This window comes from Nycticebus coucang, chromosome 5, assembly GCF_027406575.1.
Source record: "Nycticebus coucang isolate mNycCou1 chromosome 5, mNycCou1.pri, whole genome shotgun sequence".
NCBI lineage: Eukaryota > Metazoa > Chordata > Mammalia > Primates > Lorisidae > Nycticebus > Nycticebus coucang.
In genome coordinates, this window is record NC_069784.1 from 106,924,435 (window position 1) to 106,947,318 (window position 22,884).

The following is a 22,884-nucleotide window of genomic DNA, read 5'->3' on the forward strand; positions in this document are numbered from 1 at the left end:
ATGGGGGGCTGGGCTGGAGGTCATGCGTGGCCCTGGAATTAAAGAGATTTATTGTCCCTTCCCACCCCACCCACTGAGCCCGTGACCAGACCCTCAAGGAGCAGAGTGCACCCCAGCTTCCTCTCAGGAGTCTGACCAGTCTCTCCTCCCAGAGTCGCCAGTTAGGAAGCAGGCAGTGGGAGGTGGAGGCAGGCAGTACTATTTCACTGACGGTGTTCCCTCCAAGTGGAAATAAACATCCGGAATGGGAAAAACCTTCTCACCATCTCCAGAAACCCTCCTTTGGGGAAAAATTTAACCAGTTGATTTGAGAGCATCAGTCTAATGGCTGAAATGTTCTCTGATTAAATTGAACATAAAGGGGGTTGAATTAGAGAACTGAAGAAGGTGTGTGTGTGTGTGTAACTAGTGGAGATAATGAACCAGGTGATTATTTTAAAACACTTCACTTGAGAGGAGGCTTAATTGCTGAAATGTAAATACTGCCTTGTCAGTAGTTACTCTCCGACAAAACTTAGCCAGGGAGGAAGGTCAGTTAGATGGAAACCTGTCATCTCTGTTCCAAGTTTCCTAATCCCTGTCTGGTTCTCTGATGATGACTTCAATCAGGGATTTATTAACTGCCTTGTACCGTCCTCTGAAGTTCTGTGCATTGCTGGCATATAACTTAATCTCGGGATGTGTGTTTGGTATCTAAGAGGCAATTAATTTTTCCACCTCTTGCTTCCTCTACCTCAGAATGCTCAAATGTTAATGGCTAGAATGCTGATAAATAATTTTCGGATTTAATTGTGTAGTGAAGATTATCATACAGCATTAGTGCCTCTCACTTCAATTCAGACAAGACTTGTTCTAACATTTTCAGGTATACAATCATCTGCATTAGCTGTGTAATTACAGTAAAACAAGAGGTAGTATCTGTTTTTCTTAAAGTTTAGAATCACATCCATACACTTCAGTCTAGGCAGAATTTTTTTTAGAAGGGAAGAAACGATCTATGGTGTGTTGTGATTGGCATAATTGATACCTGAGTACTCTAACATTAGGATATTTTTTCTCACAAAAGATTGTAAGAGATGTTTACATATTGCTATACCTCAGGCACTAACTGTTATCAGACTTACATTGCTTTCATTCCAGGGCCCAGATGGCTGATCATCTGAATTTCCTTAAATTACCCACTGTTTTGGATGGCTGTATACATTAACAATTCTTTTGATGCTGTTGTGACTAAAAAGTATCTGTAGTGTTAAGTAAAAGTTGTAATAATTGGTAACCTTTCATTTATGAAGATGACCTACTTTCAGTACTCTTTTGAGAGGCCTTTTTAGAAGGGGGAGTGAATTTATACCAACGCACATCTTTAACTTGATTAAGTGCATATTTTGTGTGAAATAATTTTCATTGTTAGGTCTGAAAAAAGACAAAACGTGAACTAGATAGTGAATAAAACTGCCTAACCAATAGTTTTCTAAAAAAGGTACCAAAATACATTTTAAAATTAATTATTTTAAACTGTGAGGTTGTGAATATTGTAGTTTTGAGGCCCAGATAGTTAATTGGGTGTAGCAATAGGGCATCTTTTTTTTTTTTTTAATCACTGCTTGTTGGAAAGCAACCCTGCTGTGAAACTAGCACACGATTTTAAAATTATGTGACTGCAACGATGGATGCTGGGCCTTTGAGCAAGCGAGGCAGGGAGTGTGCAGGTCTCGCTGTTGTTAAGTGTGTACTTATCTTTAATTAAATCTGTATGTTTCTGTAGACAGTGATCCCATCAGGCTTTCGAGTTGGTATGAAGCTTGAAGCTGTAGACAAAAAGAATCCTGCATTCATCTGCGTTGCCACGGTAACAGATATGGTGGACAATCGTTTCCTGGTACATTTTGACAACTGGGATGAGAGCTATGACTATTGGTGAGACGTTTTCCTGTGGTGTCTGCTGGTTAGAATTTAGTGTTTATCCAAGTAAACCAGGTCCATTGTTTTAAAAACAGTAATGCTTAAGAGCGTATAACAAAAAGTAACAGTGCTCTGCTCCACTTTTTCCTATTTCAAGATTTTTGACTTTTTACCTGTTCCATGTGGCATATGGTGTATATTTTAAATAACCTCCTTTAATTCTACTTTATGATTTGTATCTTAGTTGACTTCCTATCATGGAAGTGCAGTCGGCACACCCCGCATTCCCAGCATATGCTCACATGTATTTTAATCTTTCTTTCCCATTTTCATGCCCCATAGCTAATTTAACCATTCCTAATAGATGAGTAGAAATATATTGAGGAATATTGCTTTTAATTCTTACAGATTTTAGATACAGTGCATAGAATAATAAGGGCAACACATTATAAAATTATGTAATTATGAAACAATTATAAAGCCTTGTATTTTAATTAAACAGGTTTAATAAAGATTTTTCCTACCTAATGCATGTTCATTGACGGCTACAGTTCAGTGTCCTGGTGGAAGGCATATCTGAGTTGAGAACACTGGAAATGAGAATATTTTAGAGAAGTAACAGATATCTCTATAAATATGGCTCATGTTATGTTTCAAGCAAATGTTAATTTATATAAATATTGCTGAATTTCAGGGAAGCTCTTTTTTTACCTTCCGTCTATCTATATATTTAAATAGGCAGTAGACCTACCAATAATTCCCATTGATTCTCAAATTAGATTCTTCAATACTCCTCAGTTCATTTGGTTACTTTTTTTTTTTTTTTGAGACAGAGTCTTATTTTGTCACCCTTGGTAGAGTGCCGTGACGTCACCGCTCACACCAACCTCAAACTCTTGGGCTCGAGTGATCCTCTACCTCAGCCTCCCAAGTAGCTGAGATTCCAGGTGCCCACTCAATGCCCACTATTTTTCAGATGGGTTCTTGCTCTTGCTCAGACTGGTCTCAAACTCTCGAGCTCAAGCAATCCACCCATCGCAGCCTTCAAGAGTGCTGGGATTATAGGCATGAGTATAATTTCTACTTGCATTGTTTTAAAAAGGAGTGAAATTGAAACTCCTTTGCCCTTCAGATTTTAAAAATGCTTTCTATTACATTTTACATACCCTTTCTAAAGAATTTTTAAAATGTAAACAAGTAGTTCCTTGACTGCATTACCAGAGTTAAGGAAAGTCGGTCCTCTGTGCTTGTGGGTTGTGCATCCATGGATTCAACCAACCATAGATCAAAAATACGTGGGAGGGAAAACACAAAGAGCAGTAAAACAATAAAAAATAACACACATAAAAAATACAGCATAATAACTGTTTATGTACCTTTCACACTTTGTTAGGTATCATAAGTAATCTAGAGGTGAATTACAGTATCCGAGAGGATGTCCATAGGTTGCGTGATTCCCTAAGCCTTTTACATAAGGGACTTGATAGTTGCTGGAACCAGTTTCCCCACAAATGCCAAGGGACCAAGTGTATTTTGAATATTTTGTTTCCCCAGATTTTTTTCTGCAAAGCATAATTATTCTTCACAGGATGTCTTCATATTAAGTTTGTAACAAAAGTTTTCATTGAAATATAGACAATTTCTAGCATTTTCAAAAGTAGAGTAATAGAGAATGTCTCGTACAGCCATTATTCAGCACAATTATCAACTTATATATCCAATATTGTTTCCTCTGCATTTCTACTCCTAAAATCCCAACTCCAGGAGTGTTTTAAAATCAATTCCAAAATAATCACAGCATTTCATCTGTGAATATTTCAGTATGTATCTTCTAATGGGAAGGATTTTTTGACTTTTTAAAAAATGTAGCCATGTTGTCACTAACATATTTAACCATGTCTCCCAGTTGTTTTAGTATTCTGTTTTTTATTTGGGGGAGTTTTTTAGTTTGGTGGGGTTTTTGTCCAAATAAGGTGCATTTACGATTGTGATTGCTTTGCTTAATCTCTCTTAAATTGTACAGACTGGACACAGAGTTCATGTGCAATTTAAAATAGTTTAACATAGTAAGTAGGAACTTTATTCCTATTCTTCTGTATCTTTTAATCCTCTTTAATTGTAGCTTATTTTTATTTATGTATTTGTGTTAGAGGCAGGGTCTCACTGTGTCCAGGCTGGAGTGCAGTGGTGGAATCCTAGCTCACTGCAACCTCCAACTTTGGGTCGAGTGATCCTCAGCCTCCTGAGTAGCTGGAACATTGTAGCTTTTATCAAGACGCCAGGTTGTCTGTCCTGCCGAGTCTCCCAGAGTCTGGATTTACTGATTGAGTCCTTGTCATACTGTTCACCATGTTCTTTATATTTCCTATAAATTGGTGTTTTTTGATTCATTTAAAATTGTCTGTTCCTATTTGGAGTAGATGAATGGATGAGAAAACTTTTAAGTTTGAAAATGCTCTATAGATCTGAACTGACTGGATCAAACATGTTTCTCTGTTCCGAGTTTGATGGACTCCGATGATGGCAGTTCTCCTGCAATGACTGGGCTCCCGTCCTTATCTTCATAAATGATACATGTAAAAAATAAAAAAGATACATGTACTAAAGCAATGATTAGAATTTGTTGAAGGGAGAGCATTTTGTTTTTAACATTGTGATTCATTTGGCAAGAATGGTTTTTTTTAAAGCTTTTGTCTGATTTAAACAAACAGGAAAGATCTGGGTTCTAAAAAGAGCCTAGGTTCTAAAAATAGAAAAAGCAAAGAAGAAAAGATGAACTCTTTTAAGTCTGGTTTTGTACTTTTATGAGAACAAACTAATTATTTCTGGGACAGAATGTACTTTGAGGATTACTTACACTTCTAACTATTGACATGAAATTATATTTGTTAATTGTCAGAAAAAGAAAACAGTGTGTTCTCTTCCTCAACATGCAATTAAGGCACATTGGAAATTGCTTAAGTGCCCTGGAAATTCTCCAGTTTTACTAAATTTGTTCTTTGATCTTTGAATTTTGGAATGGTTTTTATCTGCATTAATTACTTAGGTATGTAATTGAGGTTACAGATTGGATTGGCTTTCCCAATTTAAAATAGTTTGGAAATGAAATTTCTTTTTCTTAATTTGGTTAGCAATCCTGTATCTCTTTAGTTTATATGGGTGAGAATTTGAAAACATGTAGAGGACGGTATACATTTGTGGTGCTACATGTTTAGTTGCACTAAAATATTCCTTCTTTCCAAAGAGAGACATGATCTAAAAGGTTGAAGTAGTTTTTTACGTCAGGGAAAAAATATGCATTAGAATAAAAATTGCTTTTTTCCTGGTTTCTTCTGTGCTTTGTTGCTGATAGTGGGTAGCTGTTTAATTCTGTCTCCTTGACAGTCATTAGATTTAGGAATAATCCTAAATATCACAGAATATTGGCACCAGCAAGGACTTGAAAGGCCTGAGAAGGGGAGGGGCCCCTGGGAGGGCGCGTCTGGCCTCAGTGCTCCAGACTCTTTTTTCCTCTGGGACAGAATAAGTAATGACAGCACTCACCTCCCCTTTACCCCTTTCCCTGGGAAGGAATAATCTTTCTTTGAAAATTGAAAGATGCTCTTAGGTTTTAGGACAGGGGTACTCAAACTGCGGCCCATGGGCCACATGAGGTGGTGTGATTGTATTTGTTCCTGTTTTTTTTACTTCAAAATAAGATATATGCGGTGTGCATAGGAATTTGTTCATAGTTCTTTTCTTAAACTATACTCCGGCCCTCCAACGGTCTGAGGGACAGTGAATTGGCCCTCTGTTTAAAAAGTTTGAGGACACCTATTTTAGGAGCTGTGAAGGGATGACAACAGGAGTTAGCCCTTTGTGGTGTTATTATTGTTTTGAGAGACAAAGTCTCCCTGTGTTACTGGGGTGGAGTGCAGTGGTGTCATCATAACTCACTGCAACCTCAAACTCCTGGGCTCACGGGCTCCTCCTGCCTCAGCCTCTCAAGTAGCTGGGACTACAGGTGTGGGCTATCAAACCTCTGGTAATTTTTTTTTTTTTTTTTGAGACAGAGTTTTACTATGTCGCCCTTAGTAGAGTGCTATGGCATCACAGCTCACAACAACCTCAAACTCTTGAGCTTAAGTGATTCTCTTGCCTCAGCCTCCCAAATAGCTGGGACTGTAGGCACCAGCCACAATGTCCGGCTATTTTTTTGTTGTAGTTGTCTTTGTTGTTTGGCAGGCCCAGGCCAAGTTCGAACCCACCAGCTCTGGTGTATGTGGCTGGCACCCTAGCTGCAGAGCTACAGGCACCAAGCCAATTTTTGTATTTTTTATGAAGATGGGTTCTTGCTCTTGCTCACACTTGATCTCAAGCTTCTAGACTCTTGTGATCCTCCCACCTTGGCCTCCCAGAGTGCTAGGATTACCGGAGTGAGCCACTGCACATTGTTGAGTAGAAGGCAGCCTAAATGAGGTTGCAGCTTCATCCGCCTGTTTGTTTGTTTCTCTGTAGTGACAGGGGTTTCTCTTTGTTGCCCAGGCTAGAGCACAGTGATACAATCACAGCTCACTGACGCCTCGAACTCCTAGGCTCAAGCAGTCCTCCCACCTTAGTCCTGTGTAGCTGGAACTCCAGGCATGAGACACCAGTTCCATTTCAGTATGGTGTCCTGGTAAGTCAGGGCAAAAATCAGCACAAACAGATCTATGAAAAAGAGAAGCCATAATTTAGTGAATTGTAATGAATGTGGTGCTTGGACCCTTTACAGATTGCCCCTAAGTGCACTGTAAACTTTTCTTTAGAGATGAATCTCTTAACATTTATAAATTGAAGGTAATAATAATCATGTGTCTTCCTAAAATAATATTGAAAAATTTGCAACATTCTTTTAGTGTCAAAGTTAGCAGCCTTGTCTCTCTTTGGTTAACTTTGGGGAGCCCACTGGCTGGTGGTGGTGGGGTGAAGGAAGGCTTCCAGAAGTAAATGGGACCTGCAGAACTCATGGTCTGGAGAAGGAAAGGAACAAAGACACCACTGTCCCAGTGGCAGGGTAGATGGTGGCTAGTGCTTAATTATTAGAACCAAACACTTGCCTTGTGGTGGCATATGGAGGGAGAGACTCACACAAACTCACTGAAGGGTTCTTGGAGAGGGTTCTTGGAGGACCAGTGCTTTGAGCTGGACCGTGAAGGGATTGGTACATAGGTGTTGGGATGGAATATTCCTGGCCAAGGAGAACTTTTGCATGTGTTTTGGCCCAGAGGTAGAATATGTTTGGGGAATGGCAGCCAGTTTGTTCTGTAAATTACTTAACTCTACTAAGTGTCAGGTGCCCCCTTTGCAGAAGAGATTAATATTAATACCTATTTCATCAGGTGTTGTGAGGATTACAATGAGAGTTTTAGGAGCAGAAACCAATTTGCAAAAGATAGAAGAACAATGAGGGATATTAAGCAGCCAAGTTGAGTGCTGCAGGCAAAAGAGGCTGATTCCTGAGCAGAGTCCCTCTCTAAGGAGGAGTCCCCTGGAGCATTTTGAGCTTGGCTTTTAGGCAGAAAGCTGGAGGCCACCATGGAGAGGCGGAGTGGAGATTCCTGGGACCATGGATTATGGGTGACACCGGGTCACCCAGGAGGGGAGGGGCTCGCCTTGGGAAGAAATAAACTGTCTTCTCTCAGCTTGGAAAAAAGGAAGAAGCGAAAGGAGATTTTGACAAAAAGGTGATGAGATGGCATCACCTGTATCTCTGCTAAGTAGATACCATGTTAGTGGAAGGTTTTAAGTTTGAAACAAATTAATTAAAGTAGCTGCCGTGGGGAATGAGATTGGACATGAATTAAGGATGGAAAAGAGAAGTGGATGACCCAGCCTGATGAAGTTGGGGTTTAGTAGTAAAGTGCAGGGTGATGGAGCCCCAGAGAGTTCACATACAGGGGAGGGCTGGGAGAGTGGCTCCTCATTAATAATTTGGCAGAGTAATGCTGTGGGTTCAGGGGAGAAGACACCAAGAGCTCTGTTTTCTTCAAAGCATCTAAACCCTTACTACTAGAAATGAAGAGGCTTCGATGTTTCTCCTTCAGTAAGCATCTTGAAATGTTCTCCTTGGACTCTGCCTGAATCTGTGGAGCCCAGCACGGTTGCATTAGTTTTGTTTAGCTTTTGGCTGTGATTGATAAAACCAGGATCTGTTTCTTTTCTACCTAAGGGCTTGATGAAGTCACTTAACCCCTTTGATTTCCATAAAATGAAGATCTTCACATTTGCCAACTTTATCTTTCTAAATTTTTTAAATGAATTATTTCTTTAGTTTCTGGCACTTTCAAAATACCATCTATGCCGATGGGATCTTAGCAGTCGTCATGATAAATTTGCACTTCCATGTGAAATGGACTTTAATAGAATTTTTTGAAATCGACTTCTTTTATGATGTAAGAAGAGCGAGGTACAAGATCAAGGACTTGCCAGACTGTTCCTCATTGTGCTTCTTTTTGGTTACATTTCTGCTTTTGAACACTAGATGGGACTAAGAGATGACTTGTTACAATAGTAGCAGAAATTTCACAGCCTTCCAACTTTTGAATGAAGTGTTTGCTTAATAAGAGTATAAGTAAAATACCCCTTTTTGATAAATGCTTTTTAAAAAGAAAAAAAGAAACTTATAGGTAAAATAGAAAAAAAAAAACAGGGATATTTTAATCTTGTCGGTTGAGATGGCTCTGTAAGTGATAACCTTAATCATTACTTTGATATTGCTAAAACCTTACATAAGATTCAAGTAGTATAGGAATGAGTAGCCATAATATGCCACAGTATTTTTGAAACAGCAATTCATACAGAAATCCAGTAAAATCAAAAGACTAATATTTAAAATGTTCTCACTTTAAAATGATCATCAAGAGTTGTCTGACAGATCTTTATCAGAACTCCTTTGTAGTTCTGTTACATTGGGAAGGAAAGAAATTTAATGTCAGCTATTTGTTATTTTTCCATTTTTAATGAAGTTATATATTAATTAATATCTTTCGCTAAGTAAAGGCAGTACATCATTAGTGATAATAACACAATCAAAATGATTCTCTAGGAAAACACTGGGATACCTGGAAATAGAGCTTCCTACTCTTGTTTATATAATTTATAACAGAAAGCATCTTTATGCATTGTGTATGAAGATACCCTACGTGGAAACATCTTTTGTAAGACATTGAGTGATTGCCATGTAAACATGGCACTAACCTAGCAACACTTGATTTCTTTTCATGTTTCTAAAATAATGGCTCGTACACACCTTACCCTGATATATAGGTTAGAAAGAAAGATAATTTGGAGGTACAGAGGTTCTGAGATAAGTGCATAAAGGAAGACAACTTTACTTAAGTAAAAGGTAATTTCTCCTGAAGCAAGTTCTGAGAAAGGTCAGCCTTCAGGAGTGTTCACCCAGACCCACCGTGTGCCGCCCAGGGCTGTGCTCTGAGAGTCGGTTTGGAGCCTCGTGACTGCGTGTGGATCTCATTGACTTAGAGCAGCATTACTTAGCAAGTTCTTTGTTTTTCACCATGTGTAAGACTAATAGTCCCCAGAAATTCCAGCCACTACTGCCTTTTCCGGCTTTCTCCCTTCTTGTTTCCCACCTAGAGGACTTAGTTGGTGTTTCTGGTCTCGGGATAGTCTCAGTTCATAGACCAGGGTTAGACTGCTTGGCACCTTTCAGACCAACATTTCCAAAAGTGTTCTGCAGAACACGCACGTCCCATGCGACGTAGGGAGGCTGCAGGGTGTTTTGTTTTGAGATGAAGAACAGGAAAAATAAGTGAGGGTAGGACCAAGGAAATAGCTGTTCCAGCTGTGCAGGCTGATAAAGAGGCTTTGAAAAATACAGACTTGAGTGTGGTACAGATGACAGAGAGAAGAGAGGAGTTCAAAAAAGAAAGACATGCTTTGCTGAATACTTGGCCTCTGCCATTAAATGGGTGAAGTAGCATTTTGGTTATTGAGGTTGATTAGATTTCCTGCCTTTGCACATTCACCTTTAGAGATGCTGGAATAGTTTAGCTTCCCTGTGTCTACACAGTCTAAGTTTATTTTTCCTCATAGTTTTTCTATGAATGGAAATTCCAAATTTTAATGACATTATCTTTTCACTTTTGCTGTATTTGAAGTGACAGAAGGTAACAAAAATTTGTGGGGGAAGAAAAATTGCACGGTGATAAATCCATAGGATGTTTACCAAATAAAAATGTGCTTGGCATAAATATATGGAAAGAGTGACAGATTCTTTGGTTTAGTGATTTTTTTCAAATTAGATAAATTATAATAAATAGAACTCTGTGTGATAGTAATCTCTGGTTTGTCTGGTTTTAGGAGCATTTGCTAGTTTATCCTGATCATTGCAGCTTTCAATTTGTGTGACTTACAGGTGTGAAGCGTCTAGTCCACACATTCATCCAGTTGGCTGGTGCAAAGAACACAGAAGAACCCTTATTACTCCTCCAGGTTTGTGTTTATTATGTGTCTAATATTATTCATAGATTTCAGGAGTAGGCAAACTTGTTCTGTGAAGGGCCAGATAGTAAATGTCGTAAGCTTAGCAGGCCGTGGAGTCTCTGTCACAACCGCTCAACTCGGTTGTAGCCCAGAAGCATAGAGGTCATGCCAACCAGTGAGCGTGGTTGTGTGTTGCAGTAACGCTTTATTTGTGAACACAGGCCGCCAGCCTGCAGACCTTCGTTTGCTGACTACTTCCTGGTGTATCTTCAAGTATATTAATCATGGGCTTAGTTCATAGCAAAGTCTCACATTTTCTCTTTTTTGGGAAAAAAAAAGTTGTGTTTTAAAAGATTTTTCATTTCTCAACTAGAAATTCATTTCTGGCCTTTATATTAGCATATACCTTTACATATATTGTAAAGGTGAATTGTTTAAGGCTTGAACAGTTCCCAAAAACGGGTAAAGTGGAACAGAATTTGTGCATGGAGCATGAACTACTTCTACTTCTGTCTGTCTGTCCTGGCAGAAGCTCAGTATTCACATTTGAGTGAGAACTTGTGGCTTTAGAGTTTTTCTACTTAACTTAGAGCTTGCACATTTGCTTTCCCTTTTTCTGTTTTGATTCCTGCTTCCAAATTAGATTTTGCAGATTTATGCTAGTGGGACCTCTCTGTTTGCGGTTGTAGCTGTCTGCGTTTGCCCTCAGAGGCTTCTTAGCTTATTCACTTTTTCTTTAACAGAGAGCAGTGTAGCTGCTGAATATACAGTGTTCTCGTTTTGCGTCATTTTGAGTTCATTTTTCACATGCTAATGGTTGAGTGGCTGCGTCATAATCAAGACAGTGTGTTTCTGAGCACATGTCACTTAAGGTGCCGCGGCCACCGCTGCTCTGAAAAGGCAGGGTCGTCAGCTGCCGTAAAGCATCACTGTGCCATAGGTGGTCGGCTGCTCACTGGACACCAGACAGGAGCAACGAAGACTCCTGGTCACAGATGGAGATGAGTCCTCGGTTTGTTAGGATCTGTGTTGTGGATATAGCCTGCAGCATAGAAGCAGTGACCACTTGGCAAGTATTTGGAACTTCAAATACTTGTCTCACTCCTTCTAACAGCTGGTTTCATTTTCAGGCTTGTCTTCAAGTCCTTGATGCCTTGTCTCCCCAAGGTGTCCGACTATTCACTCACTCTCTAGGGGGCCAGCCATCCTGTGACAGCAAGCCGAGGCCCATCCACTTCCTCAGTTTTCTCATTTGTTAAACCTCTGTCCTGACAGATGTATAGGACTGCTTTGAAAATGAAAGAGCATTGACATAGATCTTAAAGTGCTGAAACTAGGTATTAACGGTTGTACGGCCCAAATGTGGTGCTGCCTGGAAGATTTCTCTTACTCAACCCTCCTCTGCTGTGGTTCACAAAATGTTAGAGGCTGCTGATGGCATAGTTGGTTTCTTGCCCCTATCACCATCTGTACTGCTGTGAGGATCCTTTTGTATTATTTCCCAATTTGATATCATTTTTTTGTTCCACACTACCATAGCTAGTCAGAGTCCTGGTAGGTCCACAAGGATCCAGTGGTCAGCGGGTCCCTGGTTACGTCCCCTGGGAAAGGATGGGGAAGGCATTACTCCTGACTCCTTATGTGCGGTAGAGAACCAAGTCCCTGGTCTCCTTGTGTGGACTTTTAAATTCAGCAGAAAAAAAATACTGTTCTGGATGAATTTTTAAAAATACAGAATTGTGTGTGAAAATGTACCAGATACTTAACAATGTGAATATACTTAATGTCCCTGAATTGTATACTTAAAAAAGTATAAAATGATAAATTTTATGTTCTGTATATTTTACTACAATATAAAACAATGTAAAAACAAACAAACAAAAACCTGCCAAATGATGAGACTGGTTTGCTGGGCATGTGCTAATGTTGACTCTTTCCTCCATGACAAAAAAGGCATCCTTTCTCTCATCCCTTTTCCCTGAAGGCAGAATCCTGACTCCCCCAGGTTCCCTCTGTCGCTCCCTGCTACTCAGTGGGTTAATGCACCCCTGACTAGCCCTGCAGGCTCCCACCACGTTCTGCTCTCTCTCAGCATGTAGCCTCTCTTTGTTGTTCTTTTTCTGCAACTAAACTCTTCATGCCTTTTAAAATTATTATTTTCAATTATTCAAATTATACATGAATACATGCTGGATTTTAAGTTTGGAGTGAAAATAGAGATATAACCACAGTTAACTCTCATCACAGTTTGTCACTGTATCTTCCCAGAACCTTTTTGCTTGCACATATTCACACTCAGCACGTGCATGCACCTCATTTAGTAGAATGTTCTGATGTAAATGATTCGAGTTGTGCAAGATCGTGTTTCTTAAAAATATGTCATAAAATGTATATACAGAAATAGATATGTTTCTTAACAATATCTTATAAAATGTATATGCAGTAATATGTGTGCATACTTACTTTTGAAACAATTTTAGAATTGCCAAAAAGTTGCAAGAATAGTATAGAACTCACCTGCTTCCGTGACCCAGAGACTCAAAGTTTGTCCGGTGATGTCATTCCTAGCAGAAGGTTCAGCCAGTGCTTTCCACTGTCGGTTACGTCCAGCCTCCTTCAGTTAGGCTGTCAGCAGCTAGGAGTATGTTTGTATGTTTGGGATTACAGAGCTATCATTTTATAGAGTGTTTCTTAATTTGAGGGTGGTTGGTATTTCCTCGTCATCAGACTGAGGTTGTACATCCTCCCAGGATGTTAATCTGACTCTTTACTGGCTCATTTTTGACGTTGATTTATTAAGATGGTGTTTGTCAGGTTTTTCTACAAATGGAGTTACCAGCAAATTCTGGAGAGAAACGTTGAGATTGTGTAAATATCCATATCTCATCCCATTGACGTTTGCTAGTTTCGGTATCTGTTGACATTTCTAGTGTGAATTAATTTATTATTCTTTCAATTACTAAATGGTTATTTTTCTTGTTCCATCATTCCTTGTATAAAATTAGTTGGTGTTCTCCTGCAAAGATAAGTTTTCTCACCTTCCTGTTTATTCATTAAATTAATTTACTGATATCAGTGTGGACCCATAGATTATTACTGTTTGTATCAAATGAGTTACCTATTACTAGCATTATTTATTTTCATGCTCAGATTTTCTCAGATTTTAGCCAGGAAACCCCTGTAGCTGTATTTCAGTGTTCTTCTGACTTGTTCTGATCATCTTTTGAGAACTTACTTTCTGGCATAGCTCAGCTTATCTTGTACTTTGTTTGACCCAGCCCTGCAGTCAGCCAGTTCTTCGAGGATCCTTGCTTCTTTTTAGTAGAGGGTGGTATTTGGAAACTGAGATTTGGTATGCTGATTGCAAGCGGGCAATGCAAACGAAATGCATATATAAGTATATATAAAAATTTGTATTTGTTCCTGTATGTATTTTATGTGCATTAAAAACCATCAATTTATGCTATTAACTCCAATATAAATCCAACACCAACGGTTTCATTCCCATTTTTCTTCTTTGGTATTTATACTTCTTAGTCAGTGAGAAATCTGGCTACCCTTGTCTCCAGTATATTTGCCTATTTTCTTAGTCCTTTTATGTAGTAAATTTCCCACCATATTGGGCTACTATTAATTTCTGCTTGTGCCTACCTAATGGATTTGGGCTCTGGAGGAAACCAAATGCGGTAAGAGGGAGGAAAGGATTCTTATTTTTGTACACGCTATTAGTAAAGTTCCATGCTTTGTATGTTTAAGCTAGCAACATGGAGATATATATGGAATATTTCACATGTTAGTGTATATAAATCTGCCACATTCTTTTTCATAAATGCTTTTTTTTTTTTTTGGTTTGTAGAGACAGAGTCTCACTTTATGGCCCTTGGTAGAGTGCCGTGGCCTCACACAGTTCACAGCAACCTCCAGCTCCTGGGCTTAAGCGATTCTCTTGCCTCAGCCTCCCGAGTAGCTAGGACTACAGGCGCCCGCCACAACGCCCGGCTATGCTTTTCTATTTCATATCGTTTATATTTGGATGGCATATTTCTGTATTGAGGATAATTGAAACTTATTTTTGCATTTTCAGATTTACAAATGATTGTGCATTATCTTTGCACACATATGGGATTTTCCCAGATTGATAGAAGTAAATTGCTGGATTAAGGGACATTTGTGTGTGTGTGCGTGCGTGTCTGTCTTATGTGTAACGCTATCCTTACCTGAGGATATAAATTATGCATATATATGCAAAATTTTCATTTAAAAAATAGTATAGAAATATGCTCAAGATAAAAACAATTTTATTTTTATCGATAGTACTGAATGTGCGACTAAAGTTACTTGTATATGAATATAATTTCCTAGATTATAATGATAACGGTGTCTCTTATTTTTTGTTGAGCAGTTTATTATTCTCATTACCATTTTTGTTCAACCTCATAGGATTCACATTTTTCTTTCTTTCTTAGGTTATCCAAATGTGAAGCATTTTTCTTGGGATAAATACTTAGAAGAAACCAATTCCTTACCTGCTCCTGCGAGAGCTTTCAAAGTGGTAAGTTAATCCATGTTATACTGTTTGATAGGTTTGTGTTGGTGGTATGAGTCATTGAAAATTAAGAACAGAGAGGGACGGTGCTATTGAATTAGAATAGGAATAAGAAGAAAACAGAAGGACAAATAAGAGGTTTTGGGGTTTTTACAATGTTGGAAGTCAGAATTGTTACTGGGATTTTTGTTGTTGGCATCTAAAAAATGCTTTCATTTTGGACTGTAATGTCTCCTTGGAAAATAATTCTACCCAACATCATGTGGGAGAAGGTGTTGAAATCTTACAGAAAACTTGTTTTTCCAGCCAGATACTCTGAAAAACCAAAACAGGATAAGAAAATGTTTTCTAATGAAAATTATATCTGACAATTTCTTTGTATCTTTTTATAGCCAACTGAGATGCTGGTTTTTATTTTATTGCTACAGATCATGTTTAATTACTAAAATACGTGTAGGAAATCATCTCCTTTCATTACAGTATCGTTTTAACCCAAGGTCATGGTTACTTGCTTGTAACATATTAAGATTCAAAGTAAACCTCTTCTGTGCAAGAGAAGGGTAAGAAGTGAAGTGTATTTTGGTTTTTTGTATCAAGCAGCTTGCTTTATAATTCGTATTTTCCCATAAATTTAAAGGGAAAGAGGATATATAGCAATTACTTAATTTTGAAAAATGTGGCATGATTAATCTGTCATAATACTTTCTTTAAATGATCCTTTTTTGTATGAATTGTTAGAATTTTTAATGATAGAATTAATTAGTAGGTATGGTACAAAATATAGAAGAAAAGAAAATCAAAAATTTTAAGACCAAAACCATATTACATGAAGAAAAACTATATCAAAGAGTGTGCAGGATTTCATCTGATAGTAAATTTAGGATTTCAAAAAAGAGTTCTATTTAGAGTTATGCTATATTTATGAATTTTTACCTTCCCTCTTTAACTTTAACTTAACTAATACCAAGCGGAGTCTACAGCCATTCTGTCTAATCTCATCTAATACAAAGCAGAGCTGGATACATGGATACAATTATACCAGGATTAGTGTACACATTTAGTGTCACATCAGAGGACCAACATCTCTCTAGTGTGTAAAGGATAGATTGATTGCTTTGTATCTTTTTCATAACTTTCACACTCAATTTTTAGAGCAGCACTTTTATTATACCTGTTTCACAGAAGCAGGCCCTGAAGCTCACAGGTTTAACTAATTTGCCTGGCATCATACCAGTCAGTCCCCTGCTTTCCACCACCTGTAACTTTTCCATAAGTTTATTGGGGTCTGCTGAGTCCTGAGGTTGTAGGTGGAGGTTGCCTTTCTCGTTCATGTTCCTGTGTGAAGAGTTCTGTCTTGTATGTTTCAATTGCTTATGCTCTTTTTAAAAGACATCATCTGCTTTTTGCCCTCATGACCACTTCTAATCTTGGTGCCTCATCTCAGCTACTTCAATGTTCTTCCTTTCTCTTTTCCAAAAATAAATTTCATGCTTGTTGATTTTTGACACCTCCAACTATTGAGAAAAGATTTTTGGCATTCCCGTGGCTAATCCAACAACTATCAGATTTTAAATTCCATCTTTAGGTTGTTGCTTTAACCTTTCTTACTTGCTTCTAGTCCAAGTTTCAGGCCAATCCCTCTTGCTGTGCATGTGTGCTGGGGTGGTGTTTCCTAATAGGTAGGGTGAGGTCCAGAGCCACGTGTTTAGCTGCAGAGTTTGAAAGGCTGGTTTTCTAAATAACTGATCTATTTCTTCTTATTCATTGTAGCATCAAGTGCACCTTCTCTTCCTCTAAATCTCACCATATACATTTTTTTTTTATTGTTGGGGATTCATTGAGGGTAGCCAGGTTACACTGATTGCAATTGTTAGGTAAAGTCCCTCTTGCAATCATGTCTTGCCCCCATAAAGTGTGACACCCACCAAGGCTCCACCCCCCTCCCTCCGTCCCTCTTTCTGCTTCCCCCACCATAACCTTAATTGTCATTAATTGTCCTCATATCAAAATTGAGTACATAGGATTCATGCTTCTCCATTCTTGAGATGCTTTACTAAGAATAATGTCTTCCACTTCCATCCAGGTTAATACAAAGGATATAAAGTCTCCATTTTTTTTAATGGCTGAATAGTATTCCATGGTATACATATACCACAGCTTGTTAATCCATTCCTGGGTTGGTGGGCATTTAGGCTGTTTCCACATTTTGACGATTGTAAATTGAGCTGCAGTAAACAGTCTAGTACAAGTGTCCTTATGATAAAAGGATTTTTTTCCTTCTGGGTAGATGCCCAGTAATGGGATTGCAGGATCAAATGGGAGGTCTAGGTTGAGTGCTTTGAGGTTTCTCCATACTTCCTTCCAGAAAGGTTGTACTAGTTTGCAGTCCCACCAGCAGTGTAAAAGTGTTCCCTTCTCTCCACATCCACACCAGCTCTGCAGTTTTGAGATTTTGTGATGTGGGCCATTCTCACTGGGGTTAGATGATATCTCAGGGTTGTTTTGATTTGCATTTCTCTAATATACAGAGATGATGAACATTTTTTCATGTGTTTGTTAGCCATTCGTCTGTCATCTTTAGAGAGTTCTATTCATGTCTCTTGCCCATTGATATATGGGATTGTTGGCTTTTTTCATGTGGATTAATTTGAGTTTTCTATACTCACCATATACATTTTTATGTCATGGCAGAAACCTCCACATGGATTCCAGAAAAAAATGAAGCTTGAGATAGTAGACAAGAGAAACCCCGTGTTCATTCGAGTAGCCACTGTCGCAGACACTGATGATCACCGGATCAAAGTAAGTTCTCTGTTGTGATTTGGCTGTGGCTTTTGTGATAAGATGTCTGGGATGGAAATTTTAGTAGGGCCTCTGATTATATTAGTAGAATCATAGGAATGCACAAAGTATTCAGCTGTGTATCTTTGTAAGTCAGCCTTCATCCAAGTTTTTCCTTCAATCTGCATAAAATGTTTTCTCTTTAATTATGAGTGACTTAATTTTTTGAGCATGTATTTGGAGAAAGAAAGTAGATACAGTACCTGAAGGTAGTATTCTATTCAGAATACTTCCTTCTCTGATAGTATACTCTTTAAAAAATAATGAAAGTTAAGATTTTTTTATGGGGTATGTTAGATGTAGTGTTGGAGAATATCTTGTATTTTAATATAGGACAAGTAAGAATAATTATAGAAATCAAATCAAATTTTAATTAGAGTTACATTAATAAAAGTCAAATACCTCTCATGAAGTAAGCAGTGTTTAGGAAGATGGGTCCAGTTTGTGGTGTCCAAGTGTGATGAAGTGAAGTCTGGTAGTTCAGGTTAGAAGCTGGAATGCCCGGTTCTCTGTTCCTGGTTTCTTTTTTTTTATTGTTGGGGATTCATTGAGGGTACAATAAGCCAGGTTACACTGATTGCAATTGTTAGAACAAGACAAGACCCAGAACAAGACCCATTCTGCTTACTTTACAGGATTGCTTTGAATCTTTGTTAAAACTAATAATAGTTATAATAATAGCAAGACATTAGATGTATGTGACATTTTATAGGGTAATAATGTTCTCACATTATTTCACATTTGTCATCATTGCAATATGGAAGGTGGAAGCTTAGAAAGAATAAATGAATTACTTATTACATACTGACAGTGGCAGAACTAAATCTTGGTTTTAAGATGTAAGAGTCTATGTTTATGGTCTTTTTTAAAAAAAATATATCCTCAGTATCTTTAATGAAGTAATAAAAAAATTATAAGATAACATGAAAAACTGCACAAGGTGATATTTCTATGGTACAGAAATTTTTAATGTTTATTTTTCCATTGTAAAAATTATATAATCATATAATATTCTACAGAATGTCACAAATACTGCAGGAGCTCTGTTAACCTTTTTTTCAGATATATTTTCTCCTTCACTCTACTTGGTAGTAATACAATTCATAAAGCAGAGTATTTTAGAACTAGATGTATTTCAAAAGTAACTTAACCTAATAATCAAGAATAGTTAGAATTAAGCACAATGTTATTTTTATAGATCAAATTGCTTAGAATTGGGGGGAAAAAGTAAAAGTAATCTATTTTGGTTTGGGTGCATGAAAAGTTTATCATCACATATGGCTAGTGGGAATGTAAAGTGTTCCAGCATTTTGAAAAGCATTTTGGTGAGAGCTTATCAAAATGTTGCTTATTCTTACACTCAAAAATTTTAGTCCTAGGAATTTATGTTAAGGAGGTAACCAAAAAGAATACGGAAAGATGCAAACTCCAGGAAAAATAGAGCAGTAATTTTTATAATATTTAACATTGGGAACAACCACAGTAGCTGATGGGTAAAATAATTCATTGTATATTTACATGGTGTATGTTAAAATTAAGTAATTTGCAAGACTATTTCCTATCAGTGAGTGAAAAATTCAGGTTTAGCACTATGTACAATTATCTTCTGGTTTTTAAAAGAATGGCTACACCAGCAGTTCCAGAAAGAAACATAGCAACATTTTGTCTTTATCTTCTTTTTTTCTTGAACTCTTTTTCTCTTGCTCAGTAGACACCTCTTCCAGTTTGAGTGGATATACTCAAAGCCTGGTACAGAGCTTTCATCCTAAGACTTACCAACTATGCTGACAAACTGGGTTATATTTCATTTTCCTGGATCACATACTTTGTTTTTTTCTTAATGTATTCTCTTATTTTGCTGAAACACATCTGTTCATGTCTTCTTTGGGGGTTTAATTCTAGCATTAATTGATTTCTAAGCTTGAAGAAGTGGATTCATTGCAAAGGACATTATTTTGAGCCCATATTTTTTGTACTTTTAATAACTACACACTATTCCACCCTATGAATATATCATAATGTATTTAACTTGTCTCCTGATGGTGGGCACTCCGGTTACTTCTAGTTGTTTTCTACTATAAACGAGTTGTTGAGATTATGAAGTCAAAGATAATATATTTTAAATGGTGAATGTTTGCCAAATAGCTTTCCAGAAATATCTCACCAATTAACACCTCCACCAACAGTCTATGAGAAAGCCCATTTAGTCTCATATTCAGCAGTTACAGGAATCACCAAAATGTATTTTTTACAGGCTGATAGAAGAATTGCATCTTGTGATATTACTTATAATTTTTTAGTTATAAATAAAATTATCCTATCATATTACTAGTCATTTATACTTCTTTTCTTTTTTCTTTTTCTTTCTTTTTTTCGAGACAGAGTTTCACTTTGTCTCCCTCAGTAGAGTGCTATGGTATCATTATAGCTCACAGCAACCTCTTAAACTCTTGGGCTCAAGTGATTCTCTTGCCTCCGCCTCCCAAGTAGATGAAATCACAGCCACCCATCACAACACCCAGCTATTTTGAAAGAGGAGGTCTTGCTCTTGCTCAGGCTGGTCTTGAACTAGGGAGCTCAGACAATCCACCCACCTCGGCCTCCCAGAATATATTTTCTTAATAACGAATCATTTGTATCATTTTCTGTGTTCCTACTGGGGTTTTCATCTTTTCAAATTGATGTTTGATATTTTTATAAACTGAGGAAGAGAGTATGTGTGTTAGCAAATGTGTTTTTCAGGTTTCTTGTGGGTCTTTTATCTAGTTTATGATTGTATTTACCACTCTGAAGTTTTAAATGTTTATGTAATCAATCAAATTGATCAGTTTTTTCTGGTATGGCTTTGGAGTTTGGTGTCTTAACTTACAAGGGCTATGCTACTTTGTGATTAAGTAAGTTCATTCATGCATTCTTCTAGAATATGTATTGTTCAGTTTATAATGTTACAATTTTTTATCCATCTAGCATCTGTTGCCTTGTAAGGCGTGAGAGATTCCTAGACTTTATAAAAGAAACCTAACTGGCAAACTTGATTAAAAAGTAAAATATATAAAGCATCAGTAAATCCTTTCATAGTAAAAGATTTTTTTTTTTGTAGAGACACAGTCTCACTCTATCACCCTCGGTAGAGTGCCATGGCATCACACAGCTCACAGCAACCTGCAACTCCTGGGCTTAGGCGATTCTCTTGCCTCAGCCTCCCGAGTAGCTGGGACTACAGGCGCCCGCCACAACGCCCGGCTATTTTTTTTTTTTTTTTTTTTTTTAAGTAACAGCTGGGGTTGGGGGGAAAAAAGTAACAGCTGAAAGACACACAGTTGATACTTAGTTGCCTTCACAGAAAGACCAACATTCCTTTCACAGGGTCATCAATAAAGAAGGTGGTGCTGACCACTTTATAATAAAGAATGTCTTTGAGAGATACTGTAATTATTTACAGGAAAGCCAGTGATACTTAAAAATGCATTTGATGGAGGGATATTTTGTAAATTAAATGTATTTTTAGTAGGGCATTGAGTTTTTTTCTTTTAAACTTTTCCACCACAATTCTGAGAACTTGATGTTTCCTTGTGAAAGGTTTTCTTCTCTCCTGCCTCTTTACTCTCCCCTTCACATCCATCTTCCCTCTTTTCCCAGATTTTTTAATTACTGCAGTAATACTTACTGCGTATTTGATGTTGAAGGTATAAAGATGTCATTACATAGTTCATGTCCTTAAGTTGTTCAAGTTGTTGAGAAATATTAAGGTGGGCACCCTCAGCCTCAGAGCTACCTGTGGCCTTCCAGATGCTTGCGTTGGTCTTTTGATGGAATGCAAACTTCACAGAACAATTCTGGGAAATGTGGGTTCTGTCAAGGGGATATATTAAGAGATCTGGTGGGTACTAGGGCCTTGAGACCATAAATTCTCCACTCCTGCCAGAGAGAGTGGAAGTGGTTTACCCTGTGGGCAGAGCTTTCACTATAGGAATCTTCATGCTGTTAATTTCCTTGTGTTATCCAGGTTCACTTTGATGGCTGGAGTAGCTGCTATGATTACTGGACAGATGCAGATTCTCCTGATATCCACCCTGTGGGCTGGTGTTCAAAAACCGGACATCCTCTTCAGCCTCCTTTGAGTAAGAGACACAAGGACAACTTGAATAATTGTTTCCATTTTCTTATCTAGCGTGCTTAATATTTTGTCATCCTTTCCTCTTTTTTCTCCTCCTTTACCATGTATTTCTTCTCAGTGGAATCTTGTTCCTTTTACTACATTTTTTTTTTTTTTTTTGTAGAGACAAAGTCTCACTGTGCCGCCCTCGGGTAGAGTGCCGTGGCGTCACACGGCTCACAGCAACCTCTAACTCTTGGGCTTACGCGATTCTCCTGCCTCAGCCTCCCGAGCAGCTGAGACTACAGGCACCCGCCACACGCCCGGCTATTTTTTTTGTTGCAGTGTGGCCGGGGCTGGGTTTGAACCCGCCACCCTTGGCATATGGGGCCGGCGCCCCACTCACTGAGCCACAGGCGCCGCCCTTACTACATTTTTTTTAATTATTATAGTCACAAAAGTATAAAAGAAAGAAATGCAATCCTTGAAAAATAAAATGTGTATAAATCTTATACTTTTATTTAGAAGTAAACATTGCCTTTTAAAATTAGTACTGAATTTTTGGAGGACAGCTTTTGAGACTTTCAGTATGTATCACATCAATGTCAGCATAGTAGTGGTTTCATTCTGTCGCTTTGCAAAATGTTACCATTGGGTGAAACCGGGCAAAGTGTAAAAGAGACCTCCCCCTGGGTATTACTCATAGCTGCATGTGAAGTTAAGTATTTCCGTAAAAGTTTCAGTTAAATTCAGTAAAAAAGGTACATTGGGAACTTAATGCACCATGATCTCAATTTCGGAGGAAAATGTATACAGTGTAGGAAAAAACTGTAAGAAATATAATAAATTGTTGTCAGATTTTTTAAAAATTGAGTACACTTCCCTGTCTAGTGTCTTCATTGCTAGATGCTATGTGGAAACTAACAGAAAACATAGACATTCATGGTATTCACTGCAGCATTTGTAAATAACAGAACTTGGAAACAAATACTGGCTAAATAAATTAGGTTACACCATACTATGGTTATTACAT

General features: G+C 37.9%; 1 protein-coding gene across 7 annotated transcripts in view; it reads left to right on the top strand.

Moving 5' to 3' along the window:
* The window catches only part of L3MBTL3 (L3MBTL histone methyl-lysine binding protein 3), a 132,962-nt gene that overhangs the window by 54,858 nt on the left and 55,220 nt on the right, over positions 1-22,884 (top strand). For all 7 annotated transcript variants that reach the window (XM_053592346.1, XM_053592350.1, XM_053592349.1 and 4 more), the window contains 5 exons: positions 1,766-1,917; positions 10,301-10,377; positions 14,835-14,920; positions 17,606-17,716; positions 21,762-21,876. In XM_053592346.1, coding sequence (XP_053448321.1) covers positions 1,766-1,917; positions 10,301-10,377; positions 14,835-14,920; positions 17,606-17,716; positions 21,762-21,876 — 541 coding nt within the window. The remainder of the gene's footprint in view (positions 1-1,765; positions 1,918-10,300; positions 10,378-14,834; positions 14,921-17,605; positions 17,717-21,761; positions 21,877-22,884) is intronic.